The following is a 16751-nucleotide window of genomic DNA, read 5'->3' on the forward strand; positions in this document are numbered from 1 at the left end:
TCCTTCTAAAAATGACTTGAGTCATGACAATGTCCACAAGCACCTTGGCTAGCCAGTCATTTCTCCTTACTTTTCTTCTGATTACTTTATCTGTCTCACATTTATAAACCCAACTTCTTGGTTCTGAATGAAAAGTACATAATAAGGAAAAGATATACAGTATGATTGAGTACAAAGAGACACTAGAAATCAGGAGGTCTGAATTCTGATATTAAGTGGCTGTGTGACACTGGGCAAATCAGTTAAACTTCCATTTCTCTTCTGTATTATGAGGGGGTTGGAATATATGATCAAAATCCCCACTAATCCAAAAGCTGCTTTACTTTCAGGAGCATTAAACCCCACATCTGCCTATTTATAACCATAATTGGTGTGTGTGCTATCTGCTCTTTAAAAGACATCTTTTCTCTTTGAAGAGATGTTCTTTTAAAAACTCTTTTCAAAGAGTGTCCCGATCCTTTTACAGGGCACTTCTTTATGTTGCAGAACAATGGCTTTTCAGTTATTGATTGAACGATCTTTTTTTCCTGTGTTCTTAAGAGGCCTGAAGCAGATGCTATGAGTTCCCCACCCAAATCTCTTCAGCCACGAGTACCATTTCAGTTCCCACCAGCTGGCCTCCCAACTGCCAGCACCTAAATCTCTTTGCGGAGGGTTTCCTGTGGCCACCAGAGCCCGATCTACTTATACTCATGTGCTGGGCACTGACTCTCCTTGTCTTTGTGGGAACAGCCTTCAGTGGATGACTGACAGCAGGTGGCTGTCAATCAATGATGCTGAAAGGACGCTAGTTCCTTTGCACCCCAGGTGGAATATAACGAGGTGCATATTTTTCAGTTGTTCCCACAACTCCCCAGCAGGATGGTGCTCCAAAATGTAGACTTGCTTAATAAGAACACATATTGGGGGGCTTCCCTGGTGGCGCAGTGGTTGAGAATCTGCCTGCCAATGCAGGGGACACGGGTTCGAGCCCTGGGCTGGGAAGATCCCACGTGCCACGGAGCAACTAAGCCTGTGCGCCACAACTGCTGATCCTGCGCGTCTGGAGCCTGTGCTCCGCAACGAGAGAGGCCGCCATGGTGAGAGGCCCGCGCACCGCGATGAAGAGTGGCCCCCGCTCGCCACAACTGGAGAGAGCCCTCGCACAGAAACCAAGACCCACCACAGCCAAAAAAATAAATTAAAAAAAAAAAAGAACACGTATTGGCTTCCTTCAATTCTGTCTTAATTCTCTATTCCCCCACTGGTGCTTTCCTAGGATCACATCCCAAAGAAACTGCCTGCACGCAAATACATGTCTCAGTGTCAACTTCTGGGGGAACTCGAACTAAAAGGGAGCCCTTAGAGCAACTTCAGAGGCATTTTATCATACCTCACCTGGGAAAATTGGTTCCCTTCTTCATACTCTTATATTGTGGCAATACGTTAAAACTAATAACCTGAAAATATTGGATTATTACCAAAAAAGACTAAAAATCACCCATTCTATAATGAATAAGCTTTCCCATGAATTTTTAAGTATTTCTCTACATAAAGTTGGTGCTCAACAGTAATGTAGAGTTTTTCATTTCACACTGTTTCTTACTCCTTTAGAAATTGTTAAAAATACACTTAAGGAAATAAAATCCATGTTGCTACATTGGATCTTAAGTACTTTGGCTTGCAAAATTACCAATTACAAAGCTTTAGTTCATCTGCCAAAAGTAGAGATGAGGACACTGATTTCCTTTCATTTATAAGTCTACTTTTAGAAACCATTCATTTTTTCAATTTAAAGTAATATTCAGAATGCTATGGGATTCCATGTACTATATTTCCAAATCACAGTGGTACATGATTATAGGACTTTTTGCAGTCTATAGTGAGGGCGCCAATTCAATTTCATGATCTTAAGTAACAATCTATAAAGAGGGAAATAAAAAACTTTAAAGTTCATACTGAAAACACGCCAAAATACAATAAGGTGGCACGTTTTTTTAGCAGATCTTGCCACACCCACAAAAAAAGGAAAAATGTTAATTTAAATCCACTTTTTATTCTTTCATAGATTTTAACAATTATACACAACTTTTAACATAAAGATAGTGAAACCTCAAGGATAAGGAGACAATATATATGACCTCTTCTATTCGTTCGTCAGGATGGAAGGAAGTTTCCAAAGGGTACAATGTGTGAGATTTAACACTGGAAAAATACATATGAAACTTGTTAACTGGCTCCACTTAGGATCAGGCACAGCACAATAAATATAGAACTGCATCATCTTTTTAAAAGATTGTTGTTAACTTTAACACATTCTTACTAAAGAAAAATGATCAGTGACCAATGTGAAATTCTACAACATATGGGTGAAGGGACACTTACAATGAGGCTCTGAGCAAAGTTTCTCTAGCATCTTCACACCCACACATCAACATTCTTAAAAAGGAGTTAAGAACGTACATTGCAAATTCAGAACAACACAAAAGAAGCTTGGTCAAACTTTCTTCGTCATATCATTCATTACTAACACAATCCTAGTTTGCTGGTAGGTTTAAGGTAGGAATTGAAAGTTTTTGAAATTCTTTTAATTTCCACTGGTCTTAGAGCCTCTGGGTAGGAGGCCACATTGGAAAGCAAACTGATTCAGCAGCACCATTACATCCACGTCTCAACAAATCACTGCACAATTTTTATCTTCCAATATTCTGAAAGGTTAAAAAAAGATACATGGCAGAATACTTATCCTGAATAGCAGGCCACTGTAAGAACATGTAATCTGCAAGGATTTAAACAAACATAGCTGAATTCTCTAGCTGCATCTTTCCTTAACAGACCAAAAGAAATACATTACCTAATGTGCCTTATAATACAAACACAGAAACTTTTATTTTAAAACATATACTTAAAAGATAGGAAGAAATGATCTTTTTTTCACATGACCCAGATTCTGTTATCAGCAGATATAAGAATTAACTTCATCCCTATGAAACAGAATGGAAACTGTTATGCTGCTACAGCTACAGGTATTCTGGGAAATCTTTTGAGCCAGTGAATCAAAAACCACATGAAAGAATAATATTTTTTACAATCAGGAAGCTGGTTCTTCAAAAATTCAATTAGCAAACAAACAAACATGTGACACATGTCATTATCTTGTAAAAACATAATGCCACTCTGGCCCCAAGAATCACTAAAGCCCAGCTGGTCTTTAAAGGTGCAAACAGCCTTTAACCACTACTAAATATCTTCTCTGTGGCATTTTACTGCCCATCACACTGCCACATGATTCTCAGAAGCTTAGGCTTCTACGATGTTTGAGGAAAAAAAAGAGGGTGTGATGTGGATCAAGTTCTCGGTGATTATTTTAAATGTAATTTTAAAAAGAATTTCCTAGTAATGTAGTATAATAGTCCTTGATACTGAATTTTTCCTAGTCAAATAAAATAGGCTTTAAGAAGATGATGTTAATCTAAGTTTGATCACCTGGCTCCTTTTTCACTTTTTTAGAGGGCACTGATTCATCTATTGTGCTGAGTCCCACAAATGCCTGCTTTAAAAACAGTACAGTTCTCAACAGTTTCCCACAAATATTCTTGATTTATACTGGGGGAACAACACATAATAGAAACATTAATTATTCATGTTTAAAAAAAGTAATTATTTCCTACAAAGCAGGTTACTTAGCAAAATGCTAAGCTGCAATTAACTTTACCACACAGATATTGAGTCATTTCACAAAGAACCTGACAAAATGTATAGAAGTCTGGCCTTCCATTCCAAATCCATTGCAAAGAGAGTACACGCAGTAGTCCTGTTTACAATTTAATGGTGATGAGGAAAGGGCAAACCTAGGACAAGGAGAGACATCACCCTACATACAAGTTTACAGTAGTGTAGCCATTGTATATCATATTTACTACATTCACCACTTTGGAGAAAGGATCAGGGAGGCCCTTCAAACACTGGAACAAAGGAATGTTTGTTTTATATAAGACCTACCAAATAAACAGGGAAACAAATGATAACACACATAGGCACTAGTCTCAAAGCTGCACAATAAAGAAGCAAAGGGTTTGAGATGAGAAATTTAGGAAAATATACACATATGAGGGCTTGCTGAGGAAAAGGAGGAAAGAAATCACAGTTCTAATCTTCAAGGCTACGGAATGCATTCTGCATATCTTCAAGAAGTTGTGCATAGTCGGCCTTGATCTTTGCCTCACCATCTTTCACTGGATCCTGAAAGAAGATTATAGAATTCAACTTACCTTTGGAAACTAATTTTCAGAACACATAGTGAGTTATTTATATTTACTATATTTGAGTACTAGGTTGAGGTACACTGGTAAAACACAGGCAGGAGGCAGAATTAACCTTATTTTTCTTTTTTCCTTTAAGGGTAGAAATGTATAAAGGAGTAGTTTATAGACAAAATTTTAAAGACAAAAGTTTAAAGACAAAATTTCTGTTTTGTGTCTTGCTTGCTAACTGTATTCAACAACCAATGGATTTACCCCCAACAATATGCAAAATATTAGGAAATTATTCAGCAATGCGTATTAGATGCATTCCTCTCTGTGTATATGATAGTTGGAATTTAATCAAAACAGAATTTACTATTCAAGGTCTGGTAGTATCACGTTGGGACAGGGGAGTAAAATTTCTAAAATAACCTCAAAATGCACCCCATTTAAAATCTGTATGGAAAGCAACTTAATTGAGTAAAATGTATGAAAGAAACCTTAAAGTGTTTAAGCCCTCTGAGCCAATCATTCCACTTCTGAGAACATATACTAGGAAAATACACAAAACCAACTACATGAACAAAGTTGTCCATACCAACAACTGGAAATTTCCTAAATGCCTAAGAATAAGAAAATATTATTCTCCAGCCACAAAATAGTGCTATAGAAAAATACTTAATGATATTAAAGAACAACTGAAATGTTAATTTGATACAATGTACCTGTAAACGGAAAAAAGACAGCACCTTTAGTTATACTACCAGAAGTCATCACTATTGCATATATTTTTTTATCATCTTCCTATGAATGTATAATTTTTAAAAATAAAATTTGGATCAAATTACATATGGAATTTCTTTGCAACCAACTTTTTTCACTAATTATACCATAAGCGTTTACCTGTGTCTTTGGATATTTTTTGAAAAAAAGATGTTAATGCCTTTATAATATTTTTGCTGTAATGTACATGCCACAATGGCTCCGTTCACTTTTGGATGACATTTAAAAGTTTAATATACAATCTTCTACATACATCCATATCAAAAATCTCTAATTATTTCCTTGGGTTATATGTTTTGAAATGGAAAGACAGGACTCAAAGGGTGTCAATATTTTAAAATCCTTGACACAGTGAGTGTCTATTTACACAAATTTACTTCCAATCTATAATGCAAACACTATATACATAACAAACACATTCAGAGAATCACTCTTAATTTCTCAGTAGGAGATTAGTAAATATACTTGGATGTCATGACTTAGAAATAATTAAATACAACTCGACTGATCAAGTATTTTAAAAACAATCTTACACATTTGAGTTTCTACAGATAATTTCACTTAATTATCTATTTATGTCTTGTGTACTTCCCAAAGAATGAGAGTCTACTTAAAAGTAAAAATGATGTGTAATAGGATACTTGAAGTAAGCAGCAGAAATCGTTTCAGAGGAGCATCGGGATTAGATATTAACAGGCACTTGAGGTAAGGTAATTGCTGCTTAGCAATGATTTTAGCTCTAAATTGCCTGGCAGTTAAGACAAAAGGGAAAACACGTCAGCGTTTATTTTAGACGTGACATACTATAATCTTCATCATGTGAATTCCTATTTGAACATAGCTTTGAGGTCTCTTCTGGTTTTACATAACCCGAGCATGTATGAAAATGATAAATGCCAGTTTCACACACCAGGTTTGGGACCCAAATATTTTAAAAAATCAAAAAGAAACACTTACTACTAAAACAAGTTTATGGTAGAAACAAATATACCTTGAATTTCATGGAGGAAAGCTTATAGAGGATCTCCCCCATGTGCTCACGGATAATGGACCATGTGATTTTATTGTCACTCTGGGCAGTGGTTTCAACAGCTCTGCGGGCCATATCATAAAATGCAATCATGTTGGACAGCATCCCTACTGTCTTGTAGAATGGGCAGAACCTAGGATAAATGAAAGTCAAAATAATAAACAAAAACAAAATCCAAAGCATGTTCATAGTTTTTACTTCATCTGTAAAATACCAGAGCATTAACTTCTTTATTTAGATATGCACACTACTTATATTTATTGCATGATACATAAGGAATGAAAAAAGAATAGTGGAAAAGATCAATAATACTTAACCAGAGTTTTTGGACAGAGATGTCTCAGGAATAGGGGGTGGATGGAGAGAAGGAGCTATGTATTCTTTTATTTAAAGAGTGACGTTAATTTTTGTTAACACAATCAAACAGGAAGAACAATGAAACAGTACTGCTACAATCTAATGACTCTCTGAGGGTTTGTGTTTGTACAGTGCAGTTAAAGCAGTTACCCAAATGGTAAAATAACTGAGTTGTAAAGACTCCCTTGTGACAGTCGGTGAAGGTTTAATAAATAATAGGAAAGCAGGGAACTGTAATTTCCTAAAGTTAATAAGCATTCCCTTTCTCCATTAATGTGTTCATTTTCATTTACCCATATCTTTTAATAATGAAGACACAGAAGTTAATATTCAACTTGGATCACATGCATTCTAATCAAATTTCCAACGCATTTAAACTTATTTGCATACACAATTTCATGCACACTCTCTATTACACTCTTTTCAAATAATTTTCCCCTTGTGGAGTTATCTTTGTGTGGATGGTTCCTTGAGCTTCTTAAGTTCCTGATACAGATTGTTTATGAGCCTTACTGATTATACTGTCATATTTTCTGCTTGTCTTATATTCTGGTAATCTTCCTATGTGTTCAGTTTCCACTTCAGACTTATATGGGGCCAAATATGATTGTGGGAGAAAAACTAGCCTATGATGAAAGGGTTCAAATTATCAAAGTTTAAAAGAAATGGGAAATTTTAAATAAGCCATGGAAGTAGCAGAGACAATAATGAAAAACAAGCACTGGGCAGGAGTAGCAGGGACCGGTGAGACATCCGACAGGGACTTCAGTAGGAAGAAAAAGAATAGGACTCTTGGGCTTCCCTGGTGGCGCAGTGGTTAAGAATCCACCTGCCAACGCAGCGGACATGAGTTCGAGTCCTTGTCCAGGAAGATCCCACATGCCGCGGAGCAACTAAGCCCATGCACCACAACTACTGAGCCTGCACTCTAGAGCCCACGAGCCACAACTACTGAGCCCACATGCCACAACTACTGAAGTCCGCATGCCTAGAGCCTGTGCTCTGCAATAAGAGAAGCAACCATAATGAGAAGCCCGTGCTCTGCAACAAAGAGTAGCTTCCGCTCTCTGCAACTAGAGAAAGCCCACGTGCAGCAACGAAGACCCAACGCAGCCAAAAATAAATAAATAAGTAAATAAAGAACTCTTGGGAAATGAGGCACGAAAGTACATTATTTAGGAAAAGAGTAGAAGAGGCACGGGCTGTGGTAACAGGTAGTGAGAAAAGCTTCTGAAAGAGGCAATGATCCCCAGGCTCCGTACACTAAGCCACAATTTAATCTAATTAAAGATGGCTGGATAATGAGTGAAAACACTGTCATAACTGGGAAAATGAGCCAACTCAAGATAAGGGAACATACTGGATCACTAGATGTCTGCTATGAAAATATAAAATAAACCTATACACTGAGTCAGAGCGTGTCTGTATGAGGAAAAAAAAGGCGGGGAGGGTTTTAATGTGTAGGCAGCTCCTTCTTCAAAACTTGATAGGATATCCTCAAATTAAAAAAAGAAAATCAGGCTAGATTACCTGTCATAAGGAGTGTATCCATTTTGTTGAAGGAAATCATCTTTGATAAGTTTTGCTACCTCCAGAGTGATTTTATCTGTTTCTGCTAGTGAAGCCTAGAAGAGGAAAAAATACATTTTTAGAAATTTACTGCCACAATGTGGGACCAATAGTTCTAATCAGTTAGCATGCAGAAACCACATAATCAACACACGATCACCTATCATTAATAAATTCATTTCATAACTGCTTCCTGATTGATGTTCTTTTTTGGATTTTGTTGTGAAAAACATATAACAAATTTACCATTGTAACCATTTTTAAGTGTAGTTCAGTAGGTTAAGTATGTTCACATTGTTGTGAAACAGATTTCCATAACTTTTCATCTTACAAATTTGAAACTCTATACCCATTAAACAACAACTCTTCTTCCACCCTCCTGGCCCCTGTTAACCACTACTCTACTTTCTATTTCTATGAATTTGACTACTTTAGATACATTATATGTAAATATTTGTCTTTTTGTGACTCGTTTATTTCACCTAACATAATGTCCCCTCAAGGTTCATCCATGTTGCAGCATGTGTTAGAATTTCCCTTCCTTTTCAAGGCTGAAATGGAACATTAATTCCATTGTGTGTGCGTGTGTGCGTGCGTGCGTGTGTGCACGCGAGTGTGTTGCAAAGGACATCTGGGTTGCTCCCACCTTTTAGTGCTTAGATGTTTCTATGAATATGGGTACACAAATAGGCTGATTTTTTTTGAAACACCACATAGAGAGAGAAATGCCCAGCCGACCCTTAGCTATTCCAGTCATCCTAGCCCAGGCACTAGACATGTGAGGGAAGCAATTTTCAAATGACTATGGTCTCAGCCACCATATGACTGCAAAAACTGTATGGGGGGACCCAAGCAATACTTCCCATCTGAGCCCACTAACCCCAAAAACCATGAGCAAAAAACCACTATTTAAGCCACTAAATGTCGAAGTGGTTTGTTATTCAATAATAATCTAAACACCAATCATCTTTCTACTTTCCACAACACAAGCAGGTCCCTCAAATATCTGCTGGATAAAGGAATAATCTAAAATTCTATTCGTTTAAAGAATATTTAATAAATACTCATTTTCCCAGCAAGAATCTGCATATCCAAGGTTCTGTTTGTCCTTAAAAAGCTTCAGTGCAACTCACAGACCTGTCTTCCACAAGATTTTACAACCTACCTTTCCCACAAGCTGTACAATTTCTGCCAAGTCTTCTTCTTCCTGCAGAATCTCCTTAGCTTTGGTCCTCAGAGGAACAAACTCTGTGAAGTGTTTGTCATAGTACTCATCCAAGGCACGCATGTACTTGCTGTAGCTGATGAGCCAGTTGACAGACGGGAAATGCTTACGTTGAGCTAGTTTCTTATCTAAGCCCCAGAACACCTGATTTAAAGACAAAATCAAAAACAAAACATAAAAATTTTTCTTAAAAACAATTTTTTTTGAAGTACTGAAATATATTTGTTTGTCCTAAATGTGCAATTCTATACTTTTCTGGTCAAATTATTTATCTTTTTAGTATATAACAAGTATAAATGAAATGGAATAAAACTGCAAATAGGAAAATGTATTTCTTTTAGTTTCAGTATGGGTAATATCTACAAATCAAAATTTCCTTAATAGTATGTCAAATCTGATAGCAAAAAAACTGACTCCTTTGAAGATTATGACAGTACGATATAAACAGATGAACCAGAAAATGCTTATTAAGATAGATACTTCACTTTAATGAAAACCTCTAAATGTTCTGAATAAATTCAGTTCCCTATCATTAAGGGCCAATCCTAAAAGATCTGACAGTCATTTTTCCAAGGCCAAATAATCATATGTATTTTATGCTTTCCTAACTTTGCTCCCCATTTCCCTGTAATTAAAAGTTCAAAATTTTAGCAAAGGTTAAACATCTTGAAAGTTGTAAATTTAGCCTCTGCCACTTCCTTTTATCTGAAACTGACCAAAATATAGGCAAATATTCTATTTTTCCCATATGAATAATACATATGCTTATAAATATATCAACATTAAAAAAATTATAGCTCTGATTTATATACATCTTTCATTTAGGCTTACTTTTTAAAAATTTTTTATTTATTTTTTATACAGCAGGTTCTTATTAGTTATCTATTTTATACATATTAGTGTATACATGTCAATCCCAGTTTTCCAGTTCGTCCCACCCACCCCTCCCAGGCTTACTTTTAATGGCCAAGTTAGCTGGCTATCCACTAGAATTCATGCCCTTGTCACTGGGAAGCTGCCTAGGCAGAAACTACACTTTCCAAGCTTTGCTTTCGTCTGGGTGTGGCTAACAGAACGAGTGGAGTGACCAGGCCTGAGCCCAAAGTAGGTGTGCCTTCTACACAGTCCCCCTGTACCAGCCAGATGCAGACAATTACCAGGCTTCGTGGAGCCCAAGGTGGAAGAAGCCCTGGTTCTGGATTACTATGGAATGGAAAAGAGCTGCCCTCTGATAGGGTTACCTGCCTTGGACCATACCACGAGGAGAAACTTCTATGGGGTTTTTGCCATTGTATCTTTTTGGGCCCATTTGTTTCTACTCCTAGGGTTACTCTAACTCAAAGTGTAGTATTACTCTAACACGAATAAAACTTGGCTACCCAGATGTATTTTCCACTTAACAGATATTAAGTCTATTATAAACTCTAGATAAAGAGCTAAGAAAGAACAGACAGCACTGAAGACTTTCAGTAGTAAGAATGTTGCTAAAACAGACTTTACCATTGCCTACTCTTCAGTGACCAAATGAAATACTTCACAATGATGATGCGGATAACATGAGGACAGCCTGGGGTGGGGTGGGGCTCAGAAGCTGACTACACTAGGGAAAGATATACCTGAACAATACCAAGAGTAGCAGATGTAACTGGATCAGAAAAATCACCACCAGGTGGAGAAACTCTAAATTTAAAAGAAGAAAAAGTCATTAGAAATGCTTATGGAAAATAACTTGTATATAAAAGCAATTTTTTGCAAGTCAATTTTAATGTAAATAACTTTAGAAATATGACCTTTGGAAAGAAAATCTTATACAAAAATCTTAAATAAAAACCAGTACTAAGTTGAAAATTAAGAATGACAACTATTAAACACCTTCTAGTTTGAGAAATGAGACAGATTTAATTATAATCTGTTTCACTATTCTAATCAAACAGATGAAGCAGGAAGGATGGAAAAGGTCTGAGAACAAAGTATGGCTTTATGTGGGGATCGTGAATCTTCACATTGTTTTTATCATGATACAGTCTTACCTTAACATGTCTATAATTTTCTAAATTATTTCTAGGATATCGTGACTTGAATATAATAAATCAGTCAAGTCAAATCTATAGAACCAGAACATGTAGAGATGACCTAAACATGTGCATTTTAAAGAGCTCCTTGGATGACTCGAGTGCAACCTTGGTTAAGAATCACTGCTCTCAGGGGGGCTAAATATTGTCTCTTTAAAATAAATAACCTTTTTTCTTATGAAAAGTACAGTTTTGATGCTTACGCTCCTACAATGCTGACACTCCCTTCTCTCTCAGGATTTCCAAGACATTTCACTCTGCCAGCTCGCTCATAGAATGAGGCCAGACGGGCACCGAGATATGCAGGATATCCACTATCTGAAAAATGAAAAGAAATTTTAAAGAGAGGTTCTAAGCCAATCCCCAAATCCTAACAGTCTTGCTTACGTAATAAGCAATACAAAGACTTACCTGCAGGCATTTCAGCTAAGCGACCAGAGATTTCTCTAAGAGCCTCAGCCCATCTAGAGGTGGAGTCAGCCATCATACTGACGTGATAGCCCATGTCACGGAAATATTCGGACAGTGTAATTCCTAAATTGGGAAGAATATTACAAGTTATAATCCTATAAAGTATAATCCTGACTTTTTCACCCTCAAGAAAAATTTAAAGCAATAAGTTCCTAAGACTGCTAGCTGTTCATCATAATCTGTGCTGCTTCTTTTGGGCGCACAGCTGAATTATATTGTCTAGTCTCCTCTGCATTTAGATGTGGCAAGTAACTGACCCCTATCTAATGGAATGTAAGAGTCATGTGTTCCACCACCAGGCAAGCCACACATCCTTCCATGCTACTTCTTCCGTCTGGCTTACTGAGAGGGTGAGAACTCCCAGGACCCATGGAAGATATGTGTCGAAATGAAAGAGCTCTTTTCAGCCTGCATCCCAGCCCAAAAATGATAGAATAATGAAGACTGCCCTGATCATCTGAAATAAACATCTATTATATTGAGCAATTACATGTTTGGGTTTATCATAGCCTAGTATACATTTTTAAAAGTAGGAAAAGACTTTCCTCCCATTTTTTGTTGAGATAATTAGACATAGGCATCAAAAAAATCCTCAACTAATTAGCTTGTTTGGTTATTTTTCAAAAGTAACAAATGTTATTAACGTGAGTAATAATCTTCATTATCCAGCCATTCTGCTATGCAGATTGGGTCCTCTCTTGTAAAATCACATACAGTAAACCATTTAGAAGAAGCTAATATACAGAAAGAAGTCCTGGGTTCTACTTTCTATTCTGTCATTAATCTTAGCAAAATAACTTCATTTTCCCAGTGTGGTTTCCTAATCTGTGAAAATAACTCTCACCCTATCTATCTATACATATCAGATGAAATGATTTCTATAAATGCCCTCTGCAAAGTACAAAGTACTATACAACTCTAACATATTAGAAATGTATATTTGTTGCTACCTCATAAGCATCCCCAAATCTACTGCCCTAATTCCCTTATTTTACCAGTAAAGAAACAGATGCTTATATAAGTAAAACAAAATAGTTGCTGGAAAACTCAGAACTTTACTATTTATCATATTACATCCTTCAGAATAAAAAATACTGACTTAGGTTTCCAAAATATGATCCAAGGAACAAAGTCTTTAAGAAATACCACTTATCATTATTAAGGCTTAAAAAACACAGTAATTATCACATATTTCAGTCTGATGGTAGAATCAGATCCTCTCTTATACAAGCACACTATGTCTCTGTGATAACATTCACTAATGCCTGTGTGTATATATTTATTAAAAAGACTTGATAGAAGAGACAGATACGCATGACTAAACCTCAAAGAAGTCTCATAGACCACTTTCACAGACCTAAAGATATCAGTGCCTACAAGAAAAAAAAACAAACCCTCAGACAAAAATCAAAAGATAAGCAGGGGCTTCCCTGGTGGCGCAGTGGTAGAGAATCTGCCTGCTAATGCAGGGGACACGGGTTCGAGCCCTGGTCTGGGAAGATCCCACATGCCGCGGAGCAACTAGGCCCGTGAGCCACAACTACTGAGCCGGCGCGTCTGGAGCCTGTGCTCCGCAACAAGAGAGGCCACTATAGTGAGAGGCCCGCGCACCGCGATGAAGGGTGGTCCCCGCTTGCCGCAACTAGAGAAAGCCCTCGCACAGAAACGAAGACCCAACACAGCCAAAAGTAAATTAATTAATTAATTAAAAAAAAAAAAGATAAGCAAACTAGGACAATATCTGCAACTCACAACAGATGAAAGACTGATTTCAAAGAACTTTACCAATCAGTATGATAAACAACTACTACCAATACAAAAATGGACAGAAGGCAGTTTTCAAATGGTTAACACACACAGAAAAGATGCTAGCTCACTGTAAGAAATACAGACCGAACAGGCATCTAATAAAGTAAGGACAGTAAAATGCTAATTGTCAGATCTAGGTGTGGGGTACATGGGAATTCACTGTAATATTCTTCTAACTTTTCTGTATGATAATTATCATAAGAAAGCGTTGAAGAAATTAGCATTGGTGAGTATGTGAAGAAGCAGAAATCTTGTCCACTGTTATTCCTTTTGAAGAGCTATTAGAAACTAAAATCTACATTAACAGTTGTATTCTTAGCAATTTTACTTCTAAGAACTTACCTGACAAAAATACAAAGAAACATGCGCATAAAACATACAAAGCCACAGTGTAAAAAACATGCTTAAGAATGTTTTATGGTGTGAAGTTTGTGAGAGCAAAAAAATTATCAATAATCCAAGTGCCCCCTAAACGGATGCTGGTTAAATAAATTATGATATATCCATACAAAGGGATACTGTGCAGCCATTTAAAAGAAGTAGGTAGACTTCTTGTCCTAAAATAGTAGATGAATATGTCACTTTCTCCTTCTTCTCATAAGAGTAACCACCAAACAAGGAGAACAAGAAATACAGAAACACAAACTCCACTGTCAAAAACTAGTGGCCATGTTTAGCTTCACAACAAAATAATGAGGAAAGCCAACTAAATGAGATAAAAAACAAACAAGGGGGTGGAAAGACACCAAGAATTCACCTGAAGCTGCACATCTCAGATTAAGCTTTTGCAAACTAGAAGGTACATCCTGAGGGGCAAAACCAAGAATCCATTGTCTGGAACACAGTAAAAGGGGTACAGGGCTAGTGGCGGGGGTTCCTTGGACCCAGTTTGGCATCAAGGGGAAGTAGAGAGATGGGGACAAATAAAACAAAGGAAGGCACTCCTTTTCAGTAAGTAAACAGTGAATGAGGCATGGTAGAAGAGAAAGAATTCATTGTAAGTGGCCTTGTAGCTGAGGATTTTTGCTGGCAGGAAAGAAAAAGTAAAATAACTTACACAACTCTATGCTATAACAAACTTCACAGATTACCAGGAAGAATTCCTGCTACCCTGGACCATAGTAACAACCATTCCCTCCCGTCTCCTGCAAAGATGATTAATAGTAATAATAAACATCAGCACAGGAACTAAACAAAAATAAAAGGAGAAAAAAAGAGACAGAAGAGCAGAGTACAACAATGAACCTGCCAAGAAACAAATGAAAACTGTGACCACAATTAATTAATAAAAGAAAATCTTAATATTGTATCCTACCACAAAATAAAAATCTCAAGGAATATACAGTAAGATCACAAAAGATGTTTCATGAGCCAGCAGAACTCAGCAAAGAGCTAGAAGGACATAAAGTCTTCATTGGAAGCAATACAAAGAATACATGTTGATTACCCTGTGAAAAAATGGATAAAAGGCTAAATAAAAAGAATTAGAGAGGAAATGATGCATATGGAAACAGCTAAAGGAGACACTATATGTTTAGCTTCAAGAAGATAACCATAATGGAAGAGAAAAAGTTTCAGAAACAATTCTCAAAAATTTTCCAAAATAAAAGACATATTCATAGATTGAAAAGGTTTACTATGTCTCAGGAAAAAATTATCAGAACTATCAATACTGGGATATATCCTAATCAAGTTATAAGACTTCAAGGTTAGGACTTCCCTGGTGGCGCCGTGGTTAAGAATCCGCCTGCCAATGCAGGGGACACTGTTTTGAGCCCTCGTCTGGGCAGATCCCACATGCCACGGAGCAACTAAGCACGTGTGCCAGAACTACTGAGCCTGAGCTCTAGAGCCCACGAGCCACAACTACTGAGCCCGTGTGCCACAAGTACTGAAGCCTGCACACCTAGAGCCCAAGCTCCAAAACAAGAGAAGACACTGCAATGAGAAGCCCGTGCAACGCAAGGAAGAGTAGCCCTCACTTGTGGCAACTAGAGAAAGCCCGAGCGCAGCAACGAAGACCCAACAATGAAAGCCCGATGCAGCCAAAAATAAATTAAAAAAAAAAAAGAAGAAGACTTCAAAGTTAAAGAGACATTCCTTTGGGTAAAAAGAAAAATCACCTATAAAAGGAAAAAAAGTAGGCCAGCGTCAGACCTCTCCCCAGCACTTAATGCTGAAATAAGAGTTCTCTAGGCAAGAAATACTGATCAAAAAATTTTATACTCTGCCAAACTGTTAAAATTTAAAGGCAGCTGAAAAAACCCAGACTTACAAAGAAACAAGAATTCAAATTTTGTCCAACCATGAAACAAATGGAAAAACTGTAGTCAAGGGACTGCCAGTGGGCATGACTCCATTTTACTAGGTCTAAGGCTAATACAAATATTGGATTTATGGTTATAGAACAGAATACGAACATTATAAATCCTGAATATGTAGAAATCAAAGCACCAAAAGCTGGATGGAAGTGGGAGCAAAGATGGAAGATAATATATAAACATACTGATATTCAAAGTATCACAGTTCAAAGCTGATAATTCAAGTTATAGAGATACAGATATATTCAGAGATAGAGCAATGATAAAACATGTAATGAAAAAAAAAAAACCAGTAGTAGAATATACATCATTTTAAAGTCATCAAAAAGATTGTGGCAGCTCTATTAATGTCTTAAACTGACATATTCTCAAGATATAATAATATGTGAAATATTTTTAAAAAATATTCTAGGAACATGGTTGTATGTATGAAGGTACTTTAGAATGAAAGAAAAGTTCTTTGGAAAAGAAAAAGTTTGGTGCTAGCTTTAAACTTACGAACAGATATGTTAATCGCTTTTATTCCAATTCATATACTCACCAGTATAAATAGAGGCTTCCCTAGCAGCAACAGGCATATTAGAGGTATTGGCTACCAACGCTGTCCTCTTCATAATTGACTCTACCTTACCATCAACTTCCATCGTGAGCTAGAGGCAAACAATCTATTAGTGATCCCCAGAACATTTCAGTCCCCTTTTCACAACTTGTTTATATTTAATCCCTCTTATAATCTGTATTCCCCATCACTCCAACCTCTTCCCTCTCTCCCACTGTGCTGTAAAGAAAACAGCCAGTGTTTCCATTTCATAAATGAAGTCCATTCTTTTATGGAAAAAGGAATATTACTACAGTAACCTAGTAGATCATATAAAGGCTATGTAAAGTTCA

The 16751-nt window shown here is 36.8% G+C and overlaps 1 protein-coding gene across 4 annotated transcripts in view; it reads right to left on the reverse strand.

The window, feature by feature from the left end:
* Positions 1-2015: 2015 nt before the first annotated feature.
* Positions 2016-16751, reverse strand: part of ATP6V1A (ATPase H+ transporting V1 subunit A) — a 57956-nt gene continuing 43220 nt past the window's right edge. For all 4 annotated transcript variants that reach the window (XM_082460180.1, XM_082460183.1, XM_082460181.1 and 1 more), the window contains exons 8-15: positions 16402-16510; positions 11671-11793; positions 11463-11577; positions 10804-10867; positions 9128-9331; positions 7924-8018; positions 5998-6169; positions 2016-4221 (exon numbers count right to left, since the gene is read on the reverse strand). In XM_082460180.1, the coding sequence (XP_082316306.1) occupies positions 4129-4221; positions 5998-6169; positions 7924-8018; positions 9128-9331; positions 10804-10867; positions 11463-11577; positions 11671-11793; positions 16402-16510 (975 nt within the window). In that variant the 3' untranslated portion in view covers positions 2016-4128. The remainder of the gene's footprint in view (positions 4222-5997; positions 6170-7923; positions 8019-9127; positions 9332-10803; positions 10868-11462; positions 11578-11670; positions 11794-16401; positions 16511-16751) is intronic.

This window comes from Balaenoptera physalus (genome assembly GCF_965194825.1).
Source record: "Balaenoptera physalus genome assembly, chromosome: 4".
NCBI lineage: Eukaryota > Metazoa > Chordata > Mammalia > Artiodactyla > Balaenopteridae > Balaenoptera > Balaenoptera physalus.